The sequence below is a fragment of the Pan paniscus genome, chromosome 23 (assembly GCF_029289425.2).
Source record: "Pan paniscus chromosome 23, NHGRI_mPanPan1-v2.0_pri, whole genome shotgun sequence".
Classification (NCBI taxonomy): Eukaryota; Metazoa; Chordata; class Mammalia; order Primates; family Hominidae; genus Pan; species Pan paniscus.
In genome coordinates, this window is record NC_085927.1 from 49,242,160 (window position 1) to 49,264,349 (window position 22,190).

General features: G+C 49.4%; 1 protein-coding gene across 1 annotated transcript in view; it reads left to right on the plus strand.

Annotated features, from left to right (window-relative positions):
* The first annotated feature begins 2,349 nt into the window (after positions 1–2,349).
* The window catches only part of TAB1 (TGF-beta activated kinase 1 (MAP3K7) binding protein 1), a 34,589-nt gene continuing 14,748 nt past the window's right edge, over positions 2,350–22,190 (plus strand). Inside the window, exons 1-6 of the mRNA XM_003821612.6 lie at positions 2,350–2,523; positions 18,318–18,454; positions 18,812–18,965; positions 20,103–20,189; positions 21,023–21,161; positions 22,044–22,157. Of these exons, the coding sequence (XP_003821660.1) occupies positions 2,491–2,523; positions 18,318–18,454; positions 18,812–18,965; positions 20,103–20,189; positions 21,023–21,161; positions 22,044–22,157 (664 nt within the window). The 5' untranslated portion in view covers positions 2,350–2,490. The remainder of the gene's footprint in view (positions 2,524–18,317; positions 18,455–18,811; positions 18,966–20,102; positions 20,190–21,022; positions 21,162–22,043; positions 22,158–22,190) is intronic.

Sequence of the window (22,190 nt, forward strand, 5' to 3'; positions counted from 1 at the left end):
GTCTAACTCTGTTGCTAGGCTGGAGTGCACTGGCGTGATCTCGGCTCACTGCAACCTCCGCCTCCTAGGTTCAAGCAATTCTCCTGCCTCGGCCTCCCGAGTAGCTGTGATTATAGCCACACACTGCCACGTCCATCTAATTTTTTTTTTTTTTTTTTGAGACAGAGTCTCACTCTGTCGCCCAGGCTGGAGTACGGTGGCGCGATCTTGGCTCACTGCAACCTCCGCCTCCTGGGTTCAAGCGATTTTCCTGCCTCCGCCTCCCAAGTAGCTGAGACTATAGGCACATGCCACCACACCCGGCTAATTTTTTGTATTTTTAGTAGAGACGAGGTTTCACCATGTTGGCCAGGATGGTCTTGATCTCCTGACCTCGTGATCCACCCACCTCGGCCTCCCAAAGTGCTGGGACTACAGGCATGAGCCACTGCGCCCAGCTCGGGAGGATCTTTTGAGCTCAGGCGTTTGACACCAGCCTGGGCAACATGGTGATAGCCTGTCTCTACAAGAATACAAAAATTAGCCGGGCGCAGTGGCACATGCTGTAGTCCCAGCTACCCGGGAGACTGAGGTGGGAGAATCACTTGAGCCCAGAAGCTTGAGGCTGCAATGAGCCATGATTGTGCCACCGTACTCCAGCCTGGACAACACAGTGAGAACCTGTTTGTTTGTTTGTTTTTTTAATGGTGGGGGTCAGGGAGAGATGGCTTGCAAATGAATGTTTGTTTAATTTTATAAAAAGCAGGCAGGTGCCAGGTGCAATGGCTCACGCCTGTAATCTCGGCACTTTGGGAGGCGAAGGCAGGTGGATCACCTGAGGTCGGGAGTTCAAGACCAGCCTGACCAACATGGAGAAACCCCATCACTACTAAAAATACAAAATTAGCCAGACATGGTGGCGCATGCCTGTAATCCCAGCTACTTGGGAGGTTGAGGCAGAAGAATCGCTTGAACCTGGGAGTCAAACATCTGTCTACCAATGGGACCCTGTCAATGGCTTGCTTAGAAGGCAACAACTTCCCTCTGTCCTCCAGATGAATAAACTCCTGCCTGGGGCCCACTTGGTGAGAGCCTGTCCCTACAACCCCTTCATCTCTCTCTTCCAACTCTGTGCAAGCCACAGTGGGCTCCCGTGACAAGTGTGCTTTTTTTTTTTTTTTTTTTTTTTTAAGACAGAGTCTCACTCTGTTGCCCAGGTTGGAGTGCAGTGGAGTGATCTCGGCTCACTCACTGCAACCTCCACCTCCCAGGTTCGTGATTCTCCTGCTTCAGCCTCCCAAGTAGCTGGGATTACAGGCGTGCACCACCATGCCTGGCTAATTTTTTGTAGTTTTAGTAGAGATGGGGTTTCACCATGTTGGCTGGACTGATCTCGAACTCCTGACCTCAGGTGATCCACCGGCCTCGGCCTCCCAAAGTGCTGGGATTACAGGCATGAGCCACCGCGCCTGCCCCCGGCAGAATGTCTTATATACATAAATGTTGTCCTCTCCAATTAAAATGTTAACATTTTAGGTTGGGCGGGGTGGCTCACACTTGTAATCCCAGCACTTCGGGAGGCCCAGGCAGAAGAATCGTTTTAGGCCAGGAGTTTGAGACCAGCCTGGCCAACATAGCGGTACCCCGTCTCTACAAAAAATGTAAAAGATTAGCCGGGCGTGGTGGCGGGCGCCTGTAACCCCAGCTACTCGGGAGGCTGAGGCAGGAGAATCGCTTGAACCCGGGAGGCAGAGGTTGCAGTGAGCCCAGATCACGCCACTGCATTCCAGCCTGGGCGACAGAGCAAGCCTCCGTCTCAAAAATAACATAACATAACATAACATAATAATAAAATGAAATAAAATAAAATAAAATAAAATGTTAGCTTTTTGAAGGCCTGTCTTGCTCGCTGCAGAACCCACTATAGAGCCAGGCAGGGTCACCTAGCTAGCATTTGCTGAGTGAATGAATTGTCCTCCCCTGTCCCAACTGTGTTCACAAAGAACCCTCAGGAGTTCAAGACCAGCCTGGCCAACATGGCGAAACCCCGTTTCTACTAAAAATACAAAAATTAGCCGGGCGTGGTGGCTCATGCCTGTAGTCCCGGCTACTCCGGAGGCTGGGGCAGGAGAGGCGGGCACCTGTAATCCCAGCTACTCGGGAGGCTGAGGAAGGAGAATCGCTTGAGGCCGGAAGGCAGAGGTTGCAGGGAGCTGTGATCGCGCCACTGCACTCCAGCCTGGGTGACAGAGTGAGACCCTATCTCAAAAAATAATAAAGATGGGCGAGGAGCAATCGGCCCCGAGGAAAAGACAAAACAACAACAACAAAACGTGCAAGAGCGCGCCTGCGCACACGGTCCGCTACGACCCCCATCCCTCTTCGGCCGTGGGGTGGCGCTGGGCGCATGCTCCCCGGCAGCGCGGTCATCCTCGCCTCCTTCGGGCCGCTCTAGCCGCCCCACTCGCTGCTCTGCGGGGAGGCGGGCGCTCCCGCAGGGGTTCCTCCAAGATGGCGGCGCAGAGGAGGAGCTTGCTGCAGAGTGTGAGGAACCGGCGCGCTCTCTGGGCTTGGGGTTGGGAGCCTGGGCGGGGGTGCTGTTGGGTGCAGGAACGGCTCCTTCTCCGAGTTTGGACAGCCGCCCTCTCCGTGGTGGGGTGTGTCAGCCACCTTCTCCTCTCCTCTGGCTGGCCCCCTCGTTCCCGAGGCCAGGGCGTGTGTGCGCGGCGGGCCCGGCCCCCGGGTCAAGGGCGCCGGGGCTGTGGGCTGCTGCTGCCGGGCGTCGAGGGCGGGAGCGTCCTGGAGCCAGAAGGGAACACGGCGGGCGGCAGCAGAGCTATCCGAGTCTCGAGCCCACTGCGACACCGAGCAGTCGTGCAATGATAATAACAGCAGCATCTACAACTGCATCCCCGGCGTTGTGTTAATTGCTTTACATTTGTCAGTTTCATTTTCGTAGCAGCCCCCTGAGATAGGTGCTACTGTTATTCCTATTTGACAGACTGAGACACTGAGGTGGTCGTTTGCCTAAGGCCACACAAATGGTACGTATTGAGGCAGGATTAAAATCAGGCAGTGTGATTCCAGAAACCGCCTTAACCCCTGGGCTGTACTAAAGGAATGACCAGTGGTAGCTGTCACTGGGTTCTGGTCCTGGCTCTAACTGACTGTGTCTCCCTCAGCCTCAGTTTCCTTCTCCTAAGGCGAGAGCGCGGAGTGGAAGAATTGTCTTCAGACTCATCCCTACCCCCGGTCTGGACCCTCATGGGTTTGGCGCTGTCTTCCAGGCCCTGCGTCCTCTGACGCGTATGTGCACATAGATGCACACACCTGTTGGCACCATGGACTACTCTGACCTACCAGGGTAGGGTGCTGGCCTCCTGGGTCCTTCCTATGCATGGCACTCTGTTAGAATTGTCTATGGACTTGTCTGCCTCCTGTACTAGAAAGTAAACTCCGCCGGGCGCGGTGGCTCATGCCTGTAATCCCAGAACTATGGGAGGCTGAGGCGGGTGGATCACGAGGTCAGGAGATCAAGACCATCCTGGCCAACATGGTGAAACCCCGTCTTTACTAAAAATACAAAAATTAGCCGAGCGTGGTGGCGGGCGCCTGTAGTCCCAACTATTCGGGAGGCTGAGGCAGGAGAATTAGCTTGAACCCAGGAGGCGGAGCTTGCAGCGAGCCAAGATCGGGCCACTGCACTCCAGCCTGGAGCGACAGAGCGAGACTGTGTCTCAAAAAAAAAAAAAAAACGAAAGTAAACTCCTTGAGGACAGGGACCTGTGATCTCTTGTTTACCGCTGTGTCTCTATTATCTACCACCATGTGCTGGGCACTCAATAAATACATTTGTGAAAGGATGAGTAAACGTTTGTAGCCAGGTCCAGTGCTCGCCCTTGGCGTCACAGAGGTGAGTAGACATTGGCTCAGGGATAACCTGGAAGCAGAGCCTTGAAATTATTCTCCCAGGAGCACAGTTCCCAGGCCTCCCCAGTGGGGATTGCTGTCTTCCCCTCCACACCTTTACTGCTCCTTTATCTTATTACTGCTGGGCACGTCTGTCTTGTTACCGAGTCGGCATTGACTTTAGACGGCTGGCCCTCTGCTTTGTAAGTTCCCAGAGGGCAAGGTCCCTGTATAAATGTCCCCACTGTAGTTAGCATTTGGGAAACGCTGGTTGGATTGTGACATTGGGAGGGAAAATGGTAAATGGTGCAGGCTGAGTTGGCTTGCTGAGAAGAGAGCAGCCACCTGGGTCATGTAGAGTAGGTGGCTGCCAGCTTCTCCCCTTCCTAGGTATGATGGAACCAAAGGGAATTGTGTTAGGCAGAAGGCCAGCTCTACTAGCCCCAGAATGTGTTTCTCCAGGTGGTGGTGGCCTTTTTTAAAGCAAGAATAGTTAGCTTTAAACACATTGCATCTTGGTGCATGGCAAAGGGATGGCAGGGATGTCATCAGAAGGCCCCTCCACCCTCATGATGATCAGGACATCCCTCTCACAGGTTGTACGGATGTCCAGGTGGTGTGTAGGGCTTGCTGATGTCACATCCACTGTCTCAAGTCTGGGGAGAACAACTCAGCTCAGACACCTGCATTCAGAGATGGCTGTGAGGGCTGCTGGTCTGTGGCTACTGGGCAAATATGAATGAGGCGTGGTGCCCACCCTCACTGCGTTTGCAGATCAGCTTGGGAGGAGCATATGCCACTGATACAATACCTGGGGCACTGTCTTGTTATTGTAGACCTGTGTCAAGAGCCCTGGGCAGACAGCAGAGAATTTTAGAGGCTTTAAAGGATGAGAGGAGTTTGCCAAGCAGAGGAGAGGAGGGCCATTCCAGGAGGACATGTATGTGTGTTTTCTTGACACGTGTGTTTTTGTTTTCATTTTTCTTCCTAGAGATGGGGTTTCGCCATGTTGCCCAGGCTGGTCTAGAGTCCTGGGTTCAAGCAATCCTCCTGCCTTCGCCTCCCAAAGTGCTGGGATTACAGGCATGAGCCACCGCATCCAGCTAAGGACAGGTGTTTAAATATGTGTGCATGTGTTTGTTAAGCTTTTCACAAGTTAAGTACAATTAGTACTACAAGTCTATGTATTGAGGGGCTGCAGAGTGGCCTGATTTGTCTGGGTCAGTGGAGGTTCGCAGGAATGGCATTTGCAAGGGTATGCTGGGGCCACTTGGTAGATCACTTGGTGGGAGCATCATTGCAGGCACTGTGGTACCTTGAAAGGTCTTTTGAAGCAAAAAGCTTTTTTGTGGGTGTATGGGGAAGACAGGATCTCACTCTGTCACCCAGACTGGAGTGAAGCGGTGTGATCTCGGCTCACTGCAACCTCTGCTTCCTGGGTTCAAGTGATTCTTGTGCCTCAGCCTCCCAAGTAGCTGGGATTACAGGTGTGCACCACCACACCAGCTAACTTTCGTATTTTTAGTAGAGACAGGGTTTCACCACGTTGTCTAGGCTGGTGGTGAACTCCTGGCCTCAAGCAATCCGCCTGCCTGGGCCTCCCAAAGTGCTAGGATTACAGGTGTGTGCCACTGCGCCCGGCCACAAAGAGGTTCTAAGGAGAGCTTGATGTGTTCAAAAGGACCCAGACCTTTCAGCCGGATAAAACAGTGTTAGTCTCATACTGGCTTTGGGCAAATCACTTTATGTCCCTGAGCCTTAGTTTCTCCAAACCAAGAGGACTCTGGGGAGTATTGTTGGTGTTAAAGGAACTGACACATTCCACTACTAGCCTGGCTTGGTTGCCCGCTAACCAGAAACTTCTACCTTCAGTGCTGCCGTGAGTGAATGTCTGCTGTTCATTCCCTTAAATGTCCCTGAGCACTCACCATGTGCTAGGCACCCTGCAGGTGCAGGAGACACCGCCTTTGTGGAGCTGATGGTCTAGTAAAGGGGACAGACAGTGAGCACTGAACAGATACAGATCATCTGTGATTTTGTAATATCCAAACTACAGCATCAGGTGGTGCTATGAGGAACAGTCTAGATTCACACACAGAATGCTGGGGGTGCCATTTTGGACAGGGTGGTAAGGGAAGACTTCTCCACATTTGATGAGATGCAAAGGGGGAAATGGGGGCAGCATTCCTGCCCAAGGGAGCAGGAGATGCAAAGGCTGCTGTTTCAGGAGCCTCAGGGGTGCTGGTGCAGCTGGGTGGAGTGCCTTGGGGCAGCTTGGGAGTAGCTGAGGTCTGAGGGAGCCGGGGGCCATGCTGGGCTTCACAGGTCCTGATGTGGCCTCTGGATTCCATTCTTCATGTGATGTGAAGCTTTCATGGGGAGCAGATTGAGTAGGGACCTGATGTGATGTGACTTATGATTGGAGAAAAATCCCTCTTTTTTTTTTTTTTTTTGAGACGGAGTCTCGCTCTGTTGCCCAGGCTGGAGTGCAGTGGCACAATCTCAGCTCACTGCAAGCTCCGCCTCCCAGGTTCACGCCATTCTCCTGCCTCAGCCTCCCAAGTAGCTGGGACTACAGGCGCCCACCAGCACACCCAGCTAACTTTTTGTATTTTTTTTTTTTTAGTAGAGACGGGGTTTCACCATGTTAGCCAGGATGGTCTCGATCTCCTGACCTCGTGATCTGCCAGCCTCGGCCTCCCAAAGTGCTGGGATTACAGGCGTGAGCCACTGTGCCCGGCTGAAAAATCCCTCTTTTGAGTTTGAGTGGTGAGAGTGGAAGCCTGGGACCTCCTAAGAGACTCCTAGAGTCATCCAGGTGCGAGAAGGTGTCTTGGCCATGGGCATGGCAGAGGAATGGTGGGAAGTATCAGATTCCAGTTGTGTTTTGGAGGAAGAGCTGATGTGATTTGCTGATGGATTGAATGTGAGGTGTGTGACAGAGGAAGAAGAGTCAAAAAGGACTCTTAAGGTTTTGGTTTAAACAACAGTGGTGCCATTTACTGGGTGAGGGAGCCCTGGAAGAGGGGCACCCTGGGGCAGGGGGAATCAAGAATTTGATTTTGCCTGTACTGTTACTTAATTATAAAAAAGAAAATCAGGCTAGGCATGGTGGCTCATGCCTGGAATCCCAGCCCTTTGGGAGGCTGAGGCAGGAAGATCACTTGAGGACAGGAGTTCCAGATCAGCTCGGGCAACATAGTGAGATTCCGTCTTTAAAAAAATTAGTGAGGCATGGTGGTATGTGCCTGTAGTACTTAGGAGACTTAATGGGGTGATTGCCTGAGCCCAGAAGTTTGAGGTTGTAGTGAGGCTATGATCCCCTCACTGCACTCCAGGCTGGGTGACACAGCAAGACCCTGTTTAAAAAAAAAAAAAAGAAAGTAAGCTTAAAATCAATTTTTTAAACTTCGACATGTCCTGAGCAATTATATCTGAGATCACAGGTGCTGCTATCTGTGTAATTTATCTAAAGGATGTTAAAATAAATACATAGCCACTAAAATAAAAAGGTCCATGGGGGCACCACCTATACCCATTGCATACACCCAGCTGCTGCCCTAGCACATTGGAAGTGCCAACAATGATGATTAGCCCCTTTAAGAATGAATGAGGAGCTCTTTAGGATGACGACATGGAGAACCTTCAATGAAAACTCTGGTGGGAGAAGTGGGGGCCAGGAGTGGAGCTGGTCTCAGAGAAGTGGGCCATCCGGAAGATTGGAGGTGGTGGGGGCATTGGGGCCTTGGAAGCTTTTTGGAGAGAAAGGTCTGCTGCTCCCCTGCTCCGAGCCCTCTTCCTGGGGTTGTGAGTCTCCCTTTCTGAGCTTCCTTTTCGCTTCTAAGGAATGTGGGTGCTTTCACCACAAAAACACTTGGCCTTTTCATAGCATAATTTGGTATTCAAGCTGTGGCCTGAGCTTGGAACCATTCTTTGTCCATTTCTGCTGCCCAGGACTTTGAGCTGAGTCTGTGTGGGTACTTTGTGAACTATTATGTGACATGGACACATATGTACATGAGGACTGAATGCTTACATCATGCACAGGGTGTTTGTAAAGGCCTTGTTGGGTTAAATACTGTTGGATCACTGTAGAAGCTTTTCATACCGAAACATTAATTTTGGGAACTCCTTCACAAAATCAAATCAAAATTAGGTCTTTTGAAACAGGCTTCTTAACATATTCTTGTGAAATTTCTCATGAGCAGTTCATTTCTCAGACATGGAAGAGTTAAGTCCTGCGTTCACTGTTGTGTGTGTTGCAGTGGCTCCTCGATGAGGCTGTGCTGAGTGAGAGACGCCCCCTTCTCAGCTTCTTGCAGACTCTTGCTCCCTGTGCTCCAGCGCCGCTCACGGCTGGTGCTGGCAGGCCTGGCATTTGGGGGCGTGGGAGAAAGTATGCATCAGTGTGTGCAGGGGTGGAGGGGTGGGTGGTTTGTGTGAATAGAAAGTACATGACCTTTCTGAAAATTGTTCAGAAATGTGGAGGAAGGAAGCGAGAGACTTGGCAGTCCTGTAGGCTTTAATAGAATCAGCAGTGGACGCTCGGTATGGCTAATCCTCGATGGAGATGGAAAGGGACGGGAGAACACGATCCAAGCCCACTCAGCTGCAGCAGCGTGAGTCCGCTGGGGAACACAGAGAAGACCAGATACTCTCACTCCCACTTGGTAGAACCTCCCGAGGTTCTCCGGCCACTGTAGTGAACCAGTGTCTGGCGAGCGCCCGAATTACGTGAGGAACTGCCCACGTGTCATTGGATCTAAGACACCAATGTTTTAAGGACACATCAGTGTTTTGTCTATTGCTCAGAAAGAGAACTCACAGCTAATTAACTTGTAACATACCAACTCCAGAGACGTTCACATGTGGAAAATGTAGGTCTTCAAATCAGTGAATAAGGTAATCTAATTAACAATACCAGGCTATAGCACAATGGTTGCCACAGGGCCACTTGGTGAATGGCCAGTGAGTGGGGCACCCAGCATGCACAGCGGGGCCACTGGGATGGGTTTCTCAGGGGAGGGCCCCATGGTCTTGCGCAGTGTTTTCCCAGTGTCTGGGACATACAGCGAGGTGGTTTGTGGCAGCGAGCAAAACTGATCTTACAAATTGAGAAGACTGTGTGCTTTTCTGTTCTCTCTCAGACTTTCTAAAGATGTATAAAAAAAAACTTGGTTTGATCCTAGTATGTCCCTCACATCTTTCTGATACTTGCTGATCCATCCCCAGTCACATTTTTAAACATAGAACAGGGCTCCAGCAATATAGCCAGCAAGAGGTTCAGCTAAAAGTGAATAACCTTGTTTTGTTTTTTATTATCGTCTAGATGTGGCAAGTCATACTGGTTTTCCACCTATAATACTGGAAAAGTTTACATTCACAGTGAAATCAACTGGGTGTGGTGGTGTACCTGTAGTCCCAGCTACTCCAGAGGCTGAGGCAGGATGATAGCTGATGTCTAGGATTTCAAGGCTGCAATGAGCCATGATTGTGCCATTATACTCCAGCCTGGGTGACAGAGCGAGACCATGTCTCTTTAAAAAAAAAAAGAAAAGGCCGGGTGCGGTGGCTCACGCCTGTAATCCCAGCACTTTGGGAGGCCAAGGCGTGTGGATCACAAGGTCAGGAGTTCAAGACCAGCCTGGCCAAGATGGTGAAACCGCGTCTCTACTAAAGATACAAAAAATTAGCCGGGCATGGTGGCACGCACCTGTAATCCAAGCTACTCCAGAGGCTGAGGCAGAGAATTGCTTAAACCTGGAGGGGCAGAGCTTGCAGTGAGCCCAGATCGCGCCACTGCACTCCAGCCTGGGCGACAGAGTGAGACTCTGTCACAAAAAAAAAAAAAAAAAGGAATCATTTGAGTGAAAGATAGTTTCTTGAAGATGGTCAGTGGATGATTGAGGTTTGGGAATCATGGGCCTCTGGCCCTAGTTGGATTTGAGCAGTGCCTTTAGGGTAGATAGGACTTAAAAAGACAGAAAGGGACAGGCTTTGCCTTACCATGGGTACTTTTACATATGCTCTTTGGGTAATTTTTTTCTTACTCTTTCTTTATTTTTTTAAAATTTATTTTTTATTTTTGAGACGGAGTCTCGCTGTGTTGCCCAGGCTGGAGTGCAGTGGCGCTATCTTGGCTCACTGCAAGCTCTGCCTCCCGGGTTCACACCATTCTCCTGCCTCAGCCTCTGGAGTAGCTGGGACTACAGGCACCCACCACCACGCCCACCTAAATTTTTTGTATTTTTAGTAGAGACGGGGTTTCACCGTGTTAGCCAGGATGGTCTCAATCTCTTGACCTCATGATCTGCCCGCCTTGGCCTCCCAAAGTGCTGGGATTACAGGCATGAGCCACTGCGCCCGGCCTCTGGTCACAGTTTTTTAGAGATTGTTTGGAACAGTGAGTAGAAGGCCTTGTCTGTACAAGATACACAGCTGAGTGAGATTGTTAATCTGTCAAAGGGCAAAATTCAAAACTGTCCACAGTCTGGAAGGCTGGGATGAATGCATTAAGATATAATTCGACTGATATAAATTTAGATTTAAAACAACCTTCTATAGTAGTTTGGCTGGGGGAGACAGACATGGTAGAAACTCACAGGAAAAGGACTTTGTTATTTTACATTACATAGAGGCTAGATGCTCATCTTCTCTTGGGTATATGAAAGCTGTTGATTTGCATACTTTGATTTTCTATCCTGCCGCCTAACTGATTTCTTTTTCTGTTTGCATTAGTTTTTCATTGATTCTTTAGGGTTGCCAGGCGTACTGTCCTATCAACTGCAAATAGAAATGACTTCTTTCCCGGTTTTTATGCTCTCATTCTTTACTCTGTCTAACTGCCTGGGCTAACACCTCCAGTTCTGTGTGAAGTAATAGAGTGGGCAGCCTTGCTATGGCCCTGATCGTTTGTTGTTGTTTTGTTTTCTTTTTTTTGAGAGGGAGCCTCACTCTGTCTCCCAGGCTGGAGTGCAGTGGCGTGATCTTGGCTCACTGCACGCTCTGCCTCCCGGGTTCCAGCGATTCTCCTTCCTCAGCTTCCCGATAGTAGCTGGGACTACAGGCTTCTGCCACCACGCCCGGCTAATTTGTATTTTTAGTAGAGACGGGGTTTTGCTGTGTTAGCCAGGATGGTCTCGATCTCCTGACCTCGTGATTCGCCGGTCTTGGCCTCCTAAAGTGCTCGGATTGCAGGTGTGAGCCACCGTGCCCAGTCTAATTTTTTGTATTTTTAGTAGAGACGGGGTTTCACCATGTTAGCCAGGATGGTCTCAATCTCTTGACCTCGTGATCTGCCCACCTCAGCCTCCCAAAGTGCTGGGATTACAGATGTGAGCCACCGTGCCCAGCCCTATGGCCCTGATCTTAATGAAGTGTTCCCCACCGAGTAAGTTGCCAGCATTAGGGCTGAAGTATACAGAGTAGCATGTTCAGAAAGGAGCCATCAGTTTCTGTTTTCTGGAGTGTTTTTACCAAGAATGGACCAAGACTCCTTAGATAAACAATAGCACTAGTGTCCATACTTACTGACCCAAACACCATTTGCCAGTTTATAAAATAATAAATTCCAGAAATATTACTGCCTCAACATTATGAAAATCAGATTTCCTAAAAAAGTACTTAGCAGTGTTGAAATATCTAGACACTATTCACGGGTACTTAATGAACAAGGCACGTGCTCAGTAGATTGATTGCCGTCAGACACACAGTTTTTCTCATTTGGGAAAGTTAGTTATTCCCACATCAGCCAAATACAGCACAGCATACAGTGGTCAGTAGATCATCAGCTTACTCCTGGTCTCCTGTTGTGAAACGCTCTCAGATGAATTGTTCTTGTGCCATGACACACCAACGTGGCAAGTTCCTCAGTTGCCTGTTTGAGCTTGTTTCTTTCTTTACTTGTGGAAGACAATTTCACTGGCGTTTTTTGTTTTTGTTTTTGTTTTTTGAGACAGAGTCTCGCTCTGTCATCCAGGCTGGAGTGCAGTGGCGTGTGCGATCTCGGCTCTCTGCAACCTCCACCTCCTGGGTTCAAGCAATTCTTCTGCCTCAGCCTTCCGAGTAGCTGAGACTACAGGCGCTTGCCACCACACCCGGTTAATTTTTGTATTTTTAGTAGAGACAGGGTTTCACCATATTGGCCAGGCTGGTCTTGAACTCCTGACCTGGTGATCCACCCACCTCGGCCTCCCAAAGTGCTGGGATTACAGGATTGATCCACCGTGCCTGGCCTCACTGGCCTTTTTTAATAGTGTATGTCTAATGTGGAACAGACCCATAAGTTGCTTGGGTCTTATTTATTTGGCTGGGAAACTATGGATTTTTTTAGAAAGATTCAAGTCCTTGGAAGCCTGTGTCTGTCCCTTATGGGAGTTAGATACTGGCAGAGGAGGTAACTGTGATTACAGCATCGAAGACAGGTTTTGCATTGTGGTGACACATTTGTGTTAATATTATTCATCTCATATGAGAGGATGAGTTCATCTTACTCTCATTTTTAACCACAGGGCTCAAGAAAATAGAAATATCTTTTCCTCCCATGCTTTAAAACACCTGTGGCACTTTGGGGTGCTAAATATTGACTTCTTTGGCCATCTTTTCAGGAGGAAGACATGGGATACTCCTGACTGGGCAGATGCTTTGGTATTTCTGCTTAACCTCATATTTAATTTCATTCCAGCTGGTGGCGGGAGACAGACTAGAAAAGGAGCTACCTTTGGAAGTATATTTGCCTGGTTATAGGAGACTTTTGTGAGCTCGCTGGAAATGAAAATATACTAAGCAGATCTAAGACATAGGGGATAATTGGCAACATTTATCAGTTACCTGAAGAATACTTAATTCACTGGTTATTAACTCATTCCCGTGGCCCAGAGGCCTTGCACTGCCCTCCCACCCAGGCACATACGTGCACACACATTTGCAAACACGGCATGGAGCGTCTTTCCCCTGTGCTCACTAGCGAGGCCACACCAGCCTTCTCGTGCTTCCGTAAACCTGACATGCTTTTTTCCATCTTAGGGTCTTTTTACGTGCAGCTCCCTCTGCCTGGAAGGCTCCTTCTCTGCCTTCTAGAAGGTCACTGCCCCATAGTCATTCAGGTCTGGCTCAGACGTCACCTCCCCAGAGAGGTCTGCTTTTCTGACCACTTCATCTAGAGGCCCCCCCGCCCATCACGCTGTGTCCCATTACCATGGTGTGTTTTCTTCCTAGCACGTAGCGCTGTCTGAGATTGCCTTGTTTATTATTGTATTGTGTGTTTGAATTCTCTCTCTCCCTAGAAGGGAGGCTTCAAATAAGGAGCCTCTCTGTTTTCTCTTCTGTGTCCGCAGTACCCAGAATACTGCCAGACTGTTGCAAATGCTCAGCAGATATTTATTGAAAGAATGTATGTAGTGATTTAATGTACTGTAATCACATAATATCATATGTGGGTCCAGAAGACTTAAGTTCCCATTTATGTTAAGAGAGGCATTAATTTTGCTTTAAAATGAAACAGTTCAAGATTAGAACTAGACCCAATTTTGTGTTACTGTGAAGCCATTTTTCTTCTTCTTTTTGAGACTGAGTCTCACTCTGTCACCCAGGCTGGAGTGCAGTGGTGTGAGCTCAGCTCACTGCAACCTCCACCTCCTGCATTCAAGTGATTCTCCTGCCTCAGCCTCCTGAGTAGTTGGAATTACAGGTGCGCACCACCACGCCTGGCTAATTTTTGTATTTTTAGTAGAGACAGGATTTTGCCACATTGCCCAGGCTAGTCTCAAACTCCTGACCTCAAGTGATCCACCTGCCTCAGCCTCCCCAAGTGCTGGGATTACAGGCGTGAGCCACTGTGCCAGGTCAGCAGTTTTTCTTTTGGCGTTGCTTGTACTGAAAGTGTTAAATTTAAGCCTGGTGTCATGAGGAGCTGAGCAGAATTGTTGCCATTTCTACTTTTTTTTTTTTTTTTAATTTAGTTGTGACATACTTGGCTCAGCTAGCACTTACTGCCATTTCATCTTCCTTTTTTTTTTTTTCATTTCCATTAGTAGGGTTTGGTTATACTGTCAGTTTTCAAAGGCTATTAGAAGGCGTTAGTAGCTTTTCAGACCTTGTAGTAAAATTGTGTTAATAAAAATAAATAAATAAAAGTCACCCAATGAAGACATAAATAAGTGTAGAGACACACCATGTTAATGGATTAGAAGACTCAACATAGTGACAATGTCTGCTTTCCCCAAATTGATCTGTAGATTTAAAACAGTTCCAATAAAAATCCCAACAAGACTTGTGGATATAAGCAAGCTGATTCTAAAATTTATATGAAAAGGCAAAGGAACTCAAATAGCCAAAACAATTTTGAAAAAGAGCAAGAAGATAAGGAGACTCACACTAGCCAATTTGAAGACTTACTATAAAGCTACAGTAATCAAGAATGTAGTATTGGTGGAGGGGTAGACACATCGATCACAGGAACAGAATAGAGTCTAGAAGTAGACCCACACAATTCAGTGGAGAAAAGCTAGTCTTTTCAACAAATGGTGTTGGCATGATTGGATATCGGAATGAAAAAAAAAAATGGACCTAAACCTCCTTCCTACCTTACACAGAAATTAATTCAAAATGGATCACAGATCTAAATGTAAAATATAGAACTTTTAGAAAAAAACATAGGTGCTCTTTGTGACTTGGGGCTGGACAGAGAGTTCTTAAACATGACTCCAAAAGCATGAACCATGAAAGAGAAAAAATGGATTAAATGGACTTCATCTAAACTAAAACCTTTGCTCTGCAAAAGACACTACTGAGTGAAATGCTAAGTTACAAATAAAAAGAACTCTCAGAACACAATAGTTAAGAAAATAACCTAATTTAAAAATACGCAAAAAACTTGCACTTCACCAAAGAGGATGAGTTGGTGCCAAATAAACACGTGAAAGATACTCAGTGTCGTTAGCCGTTAGGAAGTGCAGATTAAAGTCACGATGAGCTACCACTACCCACCTCTTAGAATATCTAAATTCAGAAAAAGACAATACCACATGGTGGCAAGGACGTGGAGCAGCCGGAACTCAACATTGGAAATGCAAATGGTTCAGCTGCTCTGGAAAACAGTTTGGCAGGTTCTTATAAAGTTAAACATATACTTACCATATGAGCCAGCCCTGTCACTCCTAGGTATTTACCCTGGATAAATGAAAAGTTACATTCATACAAAAACCTGTACATGAATGTTTATAGCATATTTCTTCATAGTTATAAGAAACGAAACAGCCCAAATGTCCTTCAGTGGATGAATGGATAAACAAACTTTACTACATCCGAACAATGGTATATTACTCTATGAAAGAGAGAGAGAGACTGTTGATGCACACAGGCTAACAACTTGGATGAATCTTAGAGACATAATGTTGAGTGAAAGAAGCCAGTCTCAGGAGGTCATGTTTACTGCATCATTTCATTTATGTGACATTGTGTGACATTGTTTTGTTTTGTTTTGTTTTGTTTGGAGACAGAGTCTCACTCCGTCGCCCAGGCTGGAGTGCAGTGGTGTGCAATCTCGGCTCATGGCAACCTCTGCCTCTCAGGTTCGGGTGATTCTCGTGCCTCAGCCTCTTGAGTAGCTGGAATTACAGGTGTGCGCCACCACGCCCGGCTGATTTTTGTATTTTCAGTAGAGACAGGGTTTCGCCACATTGGCCAGGCTGGTCTCAAATTCCTGGCCTCAAGTGATGAGCCCCTCTTGGCCTCCTAAAGTGCTGGGATTACAGGCGTGAGCCACTGCACCTGGCGTTTAATATGACATTCTTAAAAAGACAAAGCCATACCAGTGGAAAATAGGTTGCCAGGGATTAGGGGAGGGAGTGCGTTGGGAGTGGAGCTGCCCTGTATCCTGAGAGAGGTGGTAGTTACACACATCTCTACATGTGTCAACATTCACAGATGTGTGTGCCCCAAAAGCCAGTTTTACTCCATGTTAATGTAAAAATAAAACAAACTCCCACACCCTGCAGAAGTTGCTCCAGGGTGCAAAATGTAGAGCTGAAGCACCAAAATAGATAAAAGCAGAATAAAACCAATTACATGAAAAAAAGTGAAGTCACTCCTGTCAGTATATAACTAAACAGAAGCTACGATTTGCCACAAAAGCTAACCACAGGCTTTTTATATATCTGATTGCAAAAGCCTGTTGAAGTGGTTTCCACATCCTTTCTGGAAGACTTAACAATAACTTTTAAGAAGTTGCACACAGTATCTGTGTGTGTTTTATTTCTTTTACAGATGATTCATTGTTGGCATATAGAAATGCTACTGATTTTTGTATGTTGATTCCATATCCTGCAACTTTTTTTTTTTTTTTTTTTTTTTTTTTTTGAGATGGAGTCTTGCTCTGTCACCCAGGCTGGAGTGCAGTCGCACGATCTCGGCTCACTGCAAGCTCCGCCTCCCGGGTTCATGCCATTCTCCTGCCTCAGCCTCCAGAGTAGCTGGGACTACAGGCGCCCGCCACCACACCCGGCTAGTTTTTTTGTATTTTTTGTAGAGATAGGGTTTCACCATGTTAGCCAGGATGGTCTCGATCTTCTGACCTCATGATCCACCTGCCTCGGCCTCCCAAAGTGCTGGGATTACAGGCTTGAGCCACCGCGCCTGGCCCATATCCTGCCACTTTACTGAATTTGTTTAATCAGTTCTAATAGTTTTTTGGTGGAGTCTAGGTTTTTCCAAATATAAGATTATATCGTCTGCAAACAAGGATCATTTAACGTCTTCCTTGCCAGGTTGGATGCCCTCTATTTCTTTCTCTTATCTGGTTGCTCTAGCTTGTGTTTAATATTTCAATAAAGCTTTCAATACATTTTTTTTTTTTTTTTGAGACAGAATCTCACTCTTGTCGCCCAGGCTAGAGTGCAGTGGCATGATCTCAGCTCGCTGCAACCTCCGACTCCTGGGTTTAAGCGATTCTCCTGCCTCAGCCTCCCCAGTAGCTGGGATTACAGGCATGCACCACCACGCCTGGCTAATTTTTTTGTGTTTTTAACAGAGACAGAGATGGGGTTTCACCAGGTTGGCTAGGCCGGTCTCAAATTTCTGACATCAAATGGTCCACCCACCTCAGCTTCCCAAAGTGCTGGGATTACGGGCGTGAGCCACTGCACCCAGCCAATAAAAATTTTATTTTCCTTGAAATCGAACTGTGGTTCTCCCAGTTATTCCAGTTTGCTGTAGTTCTGCATGGTGGTTCTGGGAGTGCCCTTGTGAACAAAGCGCAGTTTTCAGGTGGGAGGGCAGATTTGGGGCAAGCTTTCAGGGAGAGGCAGGGAATCGCACCTGGGCCTTGCATCAAAGTTGTTCCTGGGGCTTAAAAAGTACAGATGCTCAGGATGTACCCTAGGGAGATTTGGGAAATTCAGAAATTGTGTTTAGGCCGGGGATGGGGCCAGGGCCTGGACCGCTGTGTGAGCGTGTTTAAAGCTCTGCAGTGATTATGCTGAACAGCCTGGTTTGAGATCCTATGGGGTAGAATGGGCATTGCAGACAGGCAGGGATGCTGGAATCAGGGTGCCGTTGGGGTACATGAGAGGGCCATCAGCCAGTCCTGGGTAGGGTCATCCTGAAGGAAGACCTCCTGGAGGTGGTGACTCCTGAGCCAAAGAGTCCCGAAGGACCCGGAGAATTGGTAGGGAAGAAGAGGGAGGGTGTTCATGTGGAGGCAAAGAGCAGGGGATGGACAGGGCTGTAGGCATTTGGGACTGGGAGGGAAGGATGTGGCAGGGGAGATGGGAGAGGACATCGGGGTGGCATGAGGATGTCTTATAAACTAGCTCATAAACTCCGACTTAAAAGCCAGTCTCAGTTACTCTCCCTGGTACTTGGAGGTCCCAGTGCCAGAGAGAGTGACTGAGGCTAGCTTATAAGTCGGAGTTTCTCCAGGCTGGGTCTTAGGTCACCTGAAAGCATCACCCATGGGGAGCGGCCTGCACTGCAGATGTCCTGGGCCCTGCCCAGATCAGTCATTCTGAGGGTGGGGCCTGCAGCCTGCAGTGTTGGTAACCAATGCTCAAGGGATTTCTTTGTAGTGTGCATTTGGAGCCAGTGCAGTAAGAGGTGGGGTCCCCAGAGTTTCCTGCCAAGAGTCTGCGACATTTGTGTGTGTTTCACTAGGTTTCATAACGGCTCACTCCTGGAGGTCATTGCTGCGCCTTACATTTGGGAATGGTGGAGTCTCAGTTTTCCTGGGAAACCAGTTTGTAGACTAGCCATAAAAACAGCAAACCCTTCTGCAGGTGTCTGTTCATACAAACATTATTGTTTTCCAGAAGGAAGTGGAACCCTCTGTGTAGGGCTGCGGGCCTGCTAGGTTTTTGTTGCAGAAGGAATAGGTGAAGTGGGGACTACCCTGCAGACGCGGTGGTGTCTCACGGCTTCCTGGTGTCCTTCCCCAGGAGCAGCAGCCAAGCTGGACAGATGACCTGCCTCTCTGCCACCTCTCTGGGGTTGGCTCAGCCTCCAACCGCAGCTACTCTGCTGATGGCAAGGGCACTGAGAGCCACCCGCCAGAGGACAGCTGGCTCAAGTTCAGGTGTGTGTGCCAGCATTTCTGTGTTGGGCCCGGGGAGTTGGTTGGTTTGCAAGCAAGGAAAGACACCGACCTTGCAGCTTTCTCGTATGGGCTTGCCAGTGACATGTGGCCCGTGAGAGGTGGCCTCTGCTGCTGTCTTGCCAAGGGCCTGCTCTGATGGGGTAGCGTGAGCATGGGGAGGAGGGTATCCCAGAATGTCATAGCCAGAGTGAAATGATGGCTAAAGCAGGGGGACCCAGGAGGGCCCCTGAAGCTGCAGCTGCTGTCGCTTTAGTCTCCCCCAATTCCTTTCCCTTTCTCCCTCCACCTCCGTGAGACCCTGGTCTCAGGCCTCCCTCTGCCCTCTCCCTCTTCCAGGAGTGAGAACAACTGCTTCCTGTATGGGGTCTTCAACGGCTATGATGGCAACCGAGTGACCAACTTCGTGGCCCAGCGGCTATCCGCAGAGCTCCTGCTGGGCCAGCTGAATGCCGAGCACGCCGAGGCCGACGTGCGGCGTGTGCTGCTGCAGGTAATGGTGCCGGGGCCGACAGTGACCCAGCCACATCATGTCCCCCACCCCAAGGCTTGGGCCCTGCACCTCTAGCATGTTGCCAGGGTTGGTGTGAAGATCCTGCCGGCCCCTTCACCCCAGTAGAGGAGCAGCTCCCAGCGTAGGCCCCCCCACCCAACAGGAGTCCAGGACCAGCCAGCGAGCAGCAGGCCTTCAATGGCTGGCAGAGGAGGTACTGCTGGAGACGGGGGGATTTAGGGATGGGAGCTTGGAGAGAGGTGTGAGGTGGGAGCAGGGCAAGGCCTGGTAGAAATGGGGTCATTTAGAGCTACCCCTTTCTTTCCTATGTGGTCAGGTGCTCAGCCTCCAGGTGCAGGAGCCATCCCTGGGCGTTCAGGAAGGACCTTGCCTCCCCTTTCTGAGGGGCTGCCGCCCTCATTGACTGGTTCCACCTTTCTGCTTGCGCTGTTGGCAGTTTTCCTCCTGGCATCTCCTTTCAGGAGCATGTCTCAGGCCCATTTTAGATGAGAAGATGGGCTTCTGTTCCCGGAGAGGGGTGGTGCCAGCCTTTTCCTGCCCTTCACGACCTCAGGCTCCATTGCCAGTGATTCTTAGCAGATCTCACACGGGGGGAGAAGGTGTCAGTGTCACCAGTGTCCTGGGGCTGGTGGGGTTTGACAGAAGCCTCCCAGAAAGAAGTTGTAGTAATCATACGAGCTGTCATAGGCCTGGCAGTTTCTCTGAGCAGTTGCCTTGCTGAGTGCCAGGGTGGACTGTCTTACCTCACCCCTGGAACAACACTTAACCTCTGTTGTGTGAGACTGAGGGGGCCAGAGGTCACACCAGCTGGGCCTACGCCAAGCCTTTGCTCTTAGCTTCTGCACTGTCTCCTGCCTCCCAGCCGTCTGCAGTGCTGCCTCTGCAGGGTGCACACCCCTTCGAGGCTGAAGGGCTTTGTCAAAGACATTGATCTGCAGGAAGCAGCCGGTGCCTTGCAGTGCTGGGCCAGAGGCAGGACTGACATGTGGAAAGCTCCATCACACAAGAACCTGCAGTGAATACAGCAAACCTGTTGCTATTATTAATAGAGGACATTTTAGCACCAGTGACAGTGGTGTTTTGAACCAGCCTTTGCCCTGTCCTGTGTTCCCCTAGGCCTTCGATGTGGTGGAGAGGAGCTTCCTGGAGTCCATTGACGACGCCTTGGCTGAGAAGGCAAGCCTCCAGTCGCAATTGCCAGAGGTAATTTCCCCAGCCGACACCCAGGGGAGTCAAGTCCAGGCCCAGCTTTGCAAGGAGCATGGACTCATCTACTTTCTTGACATTACTGGGCCAGAGCAACAGGAGTTAGGGAGCAGTTCCTGATGGGTGACACTGGTGTGTGGCCACAGGTGAGGGACCTCGCTGCTCTGCTGTGGGCAGCTGCATGCTAAAGCTCAGCAGTGTCTGGGCAGTGGTGGACATGAGGAAGGGCTTTTCCCAGTCCTTCGACCTGAATGGGTCCCCGCCCTTGTCAACCACCTGCTCACATCGCCTACTGCCACCTGCAGCGCTTACCTCTGTGCTGTGAGTTAGGTCATCTCCAGCTTTCTGGAAGAACCTTAGCCTGGAGCTGTAGTGAAGGCTTCATCTTGGCTGTGCCATGGACCATCTGTCTGTCTGTCCCCTGGGCCCTCGGATCTTTGCTCTTAAGAGCAAAGGGAGGCCGGGCATGGTGGCTCACACCTGTAATCCCAGCACTTTGGGAGGCCGAGGCGGGCGGATCACAAGGTCAGGAGATCGAGACCATCCTGGCTAACATGGTGAAACCCCGTCTCTACTAAAAATACAAAAAATTAGCCGGGCGTGGTGGTGGGCGCCTTGTAGTCCCAGCTACTCGCGAGGCTGAAGCAGGAGAATGGTGTGAACCTGGGAGGCGGAGCTTGTAGTGAGCCGAGATCATGCCACTGCACTGTAGCCTGGGGGACACAGCGAGACTCCATCTCAAAAAAAAAAAAAAGAGTAAAGGTTGTGGAGAGGGCTAGGAAGATGGTCCAGAGTTCTGTCCTGCCCTGACCCTCTGTTGATGGTTGTAGGGAGTCCCTCAGCACCAGCTGCCTCCTCAGTATCAGAAGATCCTTGAGAGACTCAAGACGTTGGAGAGGGAAATTTCGGGAGGGGCCATGGCCGTTGTGGCGGTCCTTCTCAACAACAAGCTCTACGTCGCCAATGTCGGTGAGCCCCCTCCTGTCCCAGGGCAGGGAGGACTGGGGAGAGGTCAGCCACAGGGGTCGGTGCGTTATTTGACAATCTGCTTTCCAGACACTTCACGCACTTTAAACCCAGGGTCTCCTGAGACCGTTGGGTATGTCCCTCTCCACAGTGACGCCTCAGTCCCAACTGGAAGGGAGAAAGGACGGGATGGGAGGCAGGTGTCCTGGCCTTTAGTCCCTATTCTGCTTCTTAACTCATTCTGGATGAGTTGTATCCCATTCTGGGTGGCCTTGGGGGCCGCTGCTTCTGGAAGAGGTTACCTGGCCATGAAAAACCAACCAGTATCCCCATGAACAGCTGCGAGATGGGGCTAGGTGACAGGGACATTGGGGTTTGTGAGAAGAACAGACAGGTGCAGGTTTCAGTAGAAAGGACTCTGTAGAGACCCTTCTGATGATGCTGCCTTTTTTTAATACTCCAGTGGAAAATTTTCCACAATATAGAACAATAGAGTGACTGATATTTAATGAACATTCATGCGCCCATCCCCAATCCCAGCAGTTATCAACTGTGGCCAGCCTTCTTTGTCCCCACGTTCTCTATTTTGAAGCAAACGCCAGACACTGTATCATGTTATCTGTAAATATTTCAGTCTGTATCTCTAGAGAAGAGGTCTGTTTTATTAAGATCATAATCCTATGATTACACTGAAAAAGTTAAACCCAATTCTTTCGTATCATCAGCTGTCCCTAACTGGTGACTCACCCTGTTGGTCTGAGCCTGTTTTGCCCATTTCAGGTATTTCCACGTGTGAAATGCCTGCCTTTTCCCTCTCTGCCTTCCCAGAATGCCCTATTTCTCTCTGTGTGTAGTCTTTGCTTAGCTGTTCACATTCTGCCACAGGTACAAACCGTGCACTTTTATGCAAATCGACAGTGGATGGGTTGCAGGTGACACAGCTGAACGTGGACCACACCACAGAGAACGAGGATGAGCTCTTCCGTCTTTCGCAGCTGGGTGAGTGGGGAGAGTGGGAGCGGAAGCTGATCT